Consider the following 7,394-nt stretch of genomic DNA (forward strand, 5'->3'; position numbering starts at 1 on the left):
TTTGTTCATCTTTTTAAACTTTATTACCTTTGCTGTTGTACTGCCTCTGCAGTACATCACTGTGCTTTGTTTAGCTGATTTTTAGCTGCAACTTAAGGTAACGGGATATCTCTACTTTCAGGAGTCAGTGTGCTTGATATTAGGATGCTACTTAGCAAGTTACTCTGGTGAGCAGAGGTGGAAAATTCCCAGTGACAAGTTTTTGAGTCAATTAATATAATTATGTATAGTAATCCATATTATGTAATTAACTATGTAATTGTTGTTGCTTGTAAACTAACATTTCAAAGAAATTTGGGTTCACTTGACGTCTGTATTTTTCAAAGGTTGAATTAATTATCTTAATATTGTTGTATGTGCATGCATGTAAATTATTTTTTCTTCTATTTTAAAGATGGACTTTACATGAATAATCTTTGTTCCAATTATAATGTAAGTACAAGTCAGAAGAGTGCGTTCTGATAAACTTCAGCTGCTAAAGCCAAGGTGATGATTTAGTTGTGTTTTTGCAAGTCATGTAAGGTAAAATATATTTATATTATTTTAGTATTGTTATTACATTTATGTAACCCTTATGTCATGCCTTGAAGAATGTCACTGATGATAAGTGGAGAGTAAAAGTTCAGCATGGCATTTCCATTGGCAGACGCAACTGATACATTACCTGAGAAGAGCAGCTCTCTCAGTCAGCCTATTGGTTCATACATAGGAGGGCTGGGATCACACACTGGAGGACAAAATGAAGACAAGAAGTTTGCATGTCACATTTGCCAAAGAAGATTTAACCAGAAAAGTAATCTTAATGTTCACATGCTTGTGCATAATGGTGTCAAGACATTTGAATGTAATGTTTGTCATAAAATGTTTATGAGACATGGTGAACTTAAGGCTCATATGTTTGTACATAGTGAAGAAAAATTGTTTCAGTGTGATATTTGCAAAAAGAAATTCACACACAAAGTAAGTTTGTATAATCATTCTTTAATCCATACGGGGGAAAAAAATTTTGAATGTCAGATATGTAATAAGCGATTTCTGAGAAACGGTGACCTCACAACGCATATGCTGGTTCATACTGGGGAGAAAAGGTTTCAGTGCCATGTTTGTGAGAAGAAATTCACCACAAAGACTAACCTGAACTCACATTTAGTTGTTCATACTACAGAAAGGAATTACACATGCTCTGTCTGTCATAAGAAGTTTGGGAGGAGAAGCTATTTAAATACACATATGCTCACACATTCAGGCGAGAAAAAGTATGAATGTGAAGTCTGTAAGAAAAAGTTTCTCCAGGTTAGCCACCTTAATACGCACATGCTTTGTCACAGTGAAGATCGCAAGTTTGAATGTCAAATGTGTGGTAAACGCTTTGCCTTGAAAGGCCGCCTTGATACACACATGCTTGTTCACACTGGAGAGAAAAGGCATGAATGTCAAATTTGTAATAAAAGATTCACTCAGAGTGGTAGTCTCTACACCCACATGCTCTCCCATACAGAAGAGCGAAATTTCAAGTGTGAAACCTGTGGTAGAAAATTTACTAGGAGGAACACACTGAATAGACACATGATAGTTCATGGTGGAGAGAGAAACTTTGTTTGCAGTGTTTGTGAGGAAAGATTTGCCCGTAAGGGTTGCCTTAAGCGACACATGCAAATTCACACGAGAGGGAAGACAATGTTGGAGGAAGAAAGTGAAGGATTTGACTATATGGATGTAACACAGTTGTTGAAATTGGAAATGGGTCCAGTGAAGGAGGAACAGATGGAGGACTGCATAAATTTGCCTGATGATTGAAAATCATTGTATATATAAGAGAATTCATGTTTACTGAAACTTTATAAAAAGCATTCATCAAAGTACAGTATGTTGCAGGATGTACACAACTCAGTATTTATATTGAAATAGCTATGTTAGTGTTTTCAACAAGTGCTGATGAGTTCTATTGAAACTTAGTGAAAGTGCATAAAGTGGACCAACATATATATTCTAAGATGTTATGATTTTAAATTTAAATAGATGAAAAATATCAGTAACAGGATTGACATGGTACCTGGTATGATCTATCTCATTCACTCTCACACCTGTTTGTACTGTTTGTAAACCAAAAGTGTAGATATATTTTTGTGAGTGAATATCAGGTTTAACTATAATATAATAATAGCTATAATGTTCAAAAGTTTTCTGTTTTACAGTGAGGCTGTATTAACAAGCAGGCATCATCTTCCATCTTTGTTTCTTAGAATGTCTGCAACTATATTCATTGTAAAGAAAGCTTCAGAAATACTGTACATAATAGAGAAAGCCTCAGAAATGCTGTATATAATAGAGAAAGCCTCAGAAATACTGTATATCCAGCAGTTGTTAACTGATGCATTACTCATGTTTGAGTTGGAAAGTAAAAATAATGATAGGTAAAACTGCACTAAAGTCACAGGCAACTTAGGAATCTTTGAAGTTTGTATTTACCATTTTGGACAATGCTTATGAAATTAAGAATTAATAATGCAGTATTGTAAACTAGGTGCACACAAATAGAAAGAAAAGGTAGAAAATTGAGTAAAAGTATTTGAAGCAAAATGTAGGCATTGTACCCAGGGCTTAGGACTAGTATCACTAAAGTGCACTATTTTGGTATAATCTCTCCCTCTAAGCTCAGTACAATTTTGATCTTCACTAAAATTGGGGTGTCTGTTTCAGGTATGACTGATCACTGAAAATAGGTTTGCTGTACTCCTGATTTTTTTTATAGAACTAATCACTTATGTGTAATTTATGTACAGTACAGTACATTACCTTTGTGTATACAATTGCACTTTATGCACAATTTTAGGGATATATGAGGAATGCTTGTCCCAAGGAACATTTAGCTTTTGATATCTAGATGTTTTCTTTTACTGAATGTACAGTAGTTTTGTATGATGTTCAAGGAAGAATTTATCTTCTGAGTCCTTGTCTTATTTTGAATAGAAATTTATTCCTTCAAGAATTAATTTTGACTTTGTTCATTTCTGTGTTTTGTGATACCTTGAATTCTTGTTATGAAATAGAATGATTGATTTCTAATTATATATATTTTTTCTAGCCTAGGCTGTGATTCAGGTAGAGTTTGACTGGTTGAGATGTCATACTGGAAAATTATAAGGCCGTTAGAACTGATTTTGTTTTCAGTGTTGCGTCTTTATTTGAACAGGTTTACACTTACAAGTGCATTTAAATACAATATGTTATATAATGATTTTAGAATTATATGAAGAAAGCTTGGGAAATGAGCATGGATCTTAATAGTACATTAATAATTATTTATCACTGGTAAGTGAAATGTTAAAGTGGCACAGTACACGTTACAGTTGTCGAAGAGCTGCAAAAAAGGTGTTTGATAGACTTTATTATTTGTAGTATTACTGGTTGCCCTACATAGTAGGTTTCTTGATACTCTTGCATTGTTTTGTGCTATCTTTGATTTGTTTTATCACCAACTCATTACTTCTACATAGCCTGTTCATGCATGTGCACTAAGGCCAGACACTCCAATCTGAGTAGAGAAGATCTTTCACTCCTTGTAGGTTTCTGTATGTATATATGTTTCCCCAGGGCTTTCAAGGCTGTACTTCTTGTGTGTCACTTAGCTATCTTACCACCTTAGACTTCTGAATTAGGATTGCCTTTTTCCATATTCATGTTTCATTTTTCACTCCAGAATTTATTACTCACATTGCATGGTGAAAAAGTGTTAAGAAAATAAGAACAGTGAAAGATTTTTTTTTTCTTCAGAAAGATAGGATGTAAAAAGTTCATGTTTGTGTGTTTTCTGAAAATACAGTTAATTCCTTCTCAGTTCCATTACTTTTCATCTTCGTGTGGGTGACAGCTGTTTTATCGCTGTTAATTAGATTAGGTAATTTGCAGTGCTTTTTATAGTTCTTCATGCTTCCTTATGGTTAATATGGTGTTGGTACTAACCAGAAGCTGGTATAATGCAACTTAGTTGTTCTCAGCAACTGGGATGTGATGTTATTGACTAGCCTTTGTTATGTATACAGTTATTTTCTTTGTATTTGTTTGTTTTGTTCTAGCACCATTGTTTCAATTGCTGGTGTCAATGCTCACAGGAGAGGAAATTCTAACTTCCAAGGCACTAAGTAGTATAAGGTGGAATGTCAGGTGTGAAATTATTGTTGGTGGTTTTAATTTTTCCTTCATATTGGCATTACTCTACAGGATGGTATTTTTGTTCATTAATTTTCAGGAATGGCATTTCAGAATTATAAGTAGGATTTTTGGTGTAGCCTATTATTATTAGTATTTTCTTTATAATGTTTTGAGTGACAACATGCTGCCATGTTTGTTTTGATGCAACCTTAAGGCATAGCAAAATTGCTTTTCCTTGCTAGTTGCATGGATCCTCATAACATTTGTGTGTTAGGTTGCCTCAGCATATGTGATTAGGTTTGCCTAAAAAGCTTTGTAGCTTACAAAGATGTTTAGGTTTTCCTAAAAGGTATTGCAGTTCATATATGGTAAACTTTGATAGGTGCTGATACCTAGTTGGGGTAGTTTGTACTCCTGAATTAATATCTCTATTTGTCAGGATTGGTCTTATACACAAACCTGAGTAGCAAGCATTACAAGAAGCAGTCTAAGATTGTCATTGTAGATGTAGACATTGATTTGGTTTCTGAGGTACCAGCAAGTTCTTGTCTTGTAATGACATCTTTTGTCATAATGAATAATCCTGTGGTGAAAGAATGTCTACAACTTGATTTTGCATTCTTTGTGCTGCCTATGTTGCACTTTTCATCTACCACTACTGCTTCCAAGAATGCCAGTTACCTTAGCTGGTGTTTGCCCAAGCACTATCTGAGAAGACTTAGGATAGGGTTTGCCCTCATTTGTGCTCTATCACTGAGAAATCGTCTTTGCTTTGCAGCCACAGGACACCATTGGAACTCAGGAGATCTAGAAGAGGACTGGCTAGATTTGCCTGCAGTCAAAAGTAAATGCTTGCAGCCCTGGGTAGGGCTCCCCTAATTCATACAGCCCTCAAGCCCAAGGATGCCTCTACTAGCTTAGCGTATGATGTGCTCACTGCCAACACCACTGCTGAGATTTTTGCTGATGTAAGGTAACAAATGGCTGACATGGAAACTTCAGCAGTTTAAAACCCAACAATGACACTGCAGCATTTTTCCCTCCCTGGTGCAAGACTATACAGGTTTTACAGGATGGCATGATGCTCCATGCACACCTATCAACCTCTTCAAGATTTGGAGAACCACCACAGGTTGGATCAGTTCTTTCCTTGCCTTTCCATTCCTTCTTACCGGTGGGCATCTATTTTACAAAAAAGTGTTCCCAGGAGTATTTGTGGTGGCCAGCTGACTAGAGTTGATGTTGGATGCCACCAGCTCTCTCTCTAGAGACTACAAAAGTGCCAAGTGTCTCCAAGGTGAATTATCTGGTTACCTTGTTAAGAAGTCTCAAAACTTTATTAGGATGTTGCCTTGCCCTCTAGCCAATCTGGTCCTCAGGAAAAGACTTGATTTTCTGGGACATGTCTTCTCTTGTGATGTCCAAGATGTCAGGACAGTTGATGTAATATATCTGCACTGGTTAACTTTGGCTTTGGTCAGCTGCCTGACAGCCTGACTGAACTCCACTATAATGAAAACCTTGAGCTGCTCAGTTTCATCTGTTAAGCATTTCATACTGCTTTTTCCAGTCTCCAACCGGGATTTCTTATAGAGGTCGCCAGTCATCATTTCAAAGAGCAGAGGGCAATCACCCTTACCAAGGAGTGGACAAGAACATACTGTGCAGACTACAACCAGGATTTTTTTAGAGGTTGCCATTTATCTTGTCACAGGTGAGGGAGAAGATTTAATCCCAAGTCATATACAAGAAAAAGGAGGAGAAAATGAAGTTGACAACAGCCCACAGTTTAGTTCTTTGTCATTGGGGCTCTTCTCTTCAGTTACATAAAGTTGTGGCAAGCAGTCTTTGGAACCCCAGGTTGCAAAAACCCTACAAGCTGTTTATTTGCTATTTCTAGACATGAGCCCTTCACTCTAACTCTTCTTATAGCTTTCAGGAAGTCAGAGGCTCTTAGCCTTAGACACGGAGGAGAGGTTAATGATGAGCAAGCTGGTAGAAGTAGCCCGTTTGTGGTCCCTAAGGTGACTGGGGTTACCATCTCATCATCAACCCAGCCTTTATAAATTAGTTCCTACAGCAGTCCCCTTTGTGGATGGGGAGACTGGCATCAGTTTGTCACTCCATGAAGAAAGGGGATCTCATATCATCCATTCACTTAGAAGCATGAAAATTCGTGCTTCTGAAAGTCGGTGGATGCATAAACTTTGTTCTTCCAGCTTTCAGGAAGTACCTCAAGTTCAGTTGTGGAGGAAGTTTATTCAAGTTTTGTACCTTTTGTTTCACTCCTGCCTGACTCCTTGAGGTGTTTATATAAAACCTTACTCCAGTAAGGGCTTTGATTCACCATTAAGGTGTCAGGCTTTGGTAAACTGGACAGTGTTTCATCGTGGCATCTTCAGTGAACATACGCAATCGCTACCTTAGCAAGTTACTACAGTTCTGCCAAGATCTCATAATCAGAAGCCATCTAACTGGGTGTGCACATTGACACAACAAACACCATGATATGACTTATGGAAGAGAGGTAGAAGAAACTATGTTTATCGGTTTAGTGTTTCATTCAGGTTCCTGTTCATCCAAACGAGATTGGCAGTGTTTTATCAATTGCCTCGTCTCCCAGTAGATTCTCATGCTGCACAGTCATTTTCAGATCGGTCTTCCAGTTGCGGCCAAATGATTTCTAGAATTTTGGCTCTCACCTCTTATATTCAGAAGTCCAGAGAGACCTTCAGTGGTGGCATGGCTTTAGAATATAAGGATAGGAACCCTCTTACCCACACCACTTCCAGAGGTCATTCTCTTCCCAGATGGTTCAGATGTGGATGGGATGTATATGGATATACAGTACATGCAGCCATACAAAGAGTGCCTCATAAACCTTCTAAAGCTTCATACAGTACTTACTCTTTGGTCCGAAAGCCTTTGGTCCTCATGTCGCAATCAAGACAGAGTAATGCCTACAGTTGTCTAGAATATTTTCATGAGGAATCAAGAAGGGATGAGACTGACGAGCCTGTGTAATCTAGCAGTTGTTACCTTTTCTTCTACAGAGGAAAACAGTGTCCCAGTTCCTAGGTTTGTCTTGCATGTTAAGTCAATTTCTTCCTTTGATGTGTCCCTTCACCAGGAATTTTCCAACTTACTTTGGTCAGTCTGTTCACAGTGAAACTGGAACAAAGAGGTTTCCAACAATTGTTCAGAAGCCTGAATCAAGCTGCATGGAAGATGGACAATATCAT

At 37.4% G+C, this 7,394-nt stretch overlaps 1 protein-coding gene across 1 annotated transcript; it reads left to right on the forward strand.

The window, feature by feature from the left end:
• The first annotated feature begins 486 nt into the window (after nucleotides 1-486).
• Nucleotides 487-3,069, forward strand: LOC136850634 (gastrula zinc finger protein XlCGF57.1-like). The gene has a single exon (XM_067124351.1). The coding sequence runs from the start codon at nucleotides 628-630 to the stop codon at nucleotides 1,795-1,797; it is 1,170 nt and encodes a 389-aa protein (XP_066980452.1). The 5' UTR covers nucleotides 487-627; the 3' UTR covers nucleotides 1,798-3,069.
• Nucleotides 3,070-7,394: the final 4,325 nt, after the last annotated feature.

Source organism: Macrobrachium rosenbergii, chromosome 22 (genome assembly GCF_040412425.1).
Source record: "Macrobrachium rosenbergii isolate ZJJX-2024 chromosome 22, ASM4041242v1, whole genome shotgun sequence".
In the NCBI taxonomy this organism is placed as follows: Eukaryota; Metazoa; Arthropoda; class Malacostraca; order Decapoda; family Palaemonidae; genus Macrobrachium; species Macrobrachium rosenbergii.

What these genes read in the sequence shown, in the direction of transcription:
- LOC136850634 (XM_067124351.1), top strand. Translation starts at nt 628, where the DNA reads ATGGCATTTCCATTGGCAGACGCAACTGATACATTACCTGAGAAGAGC.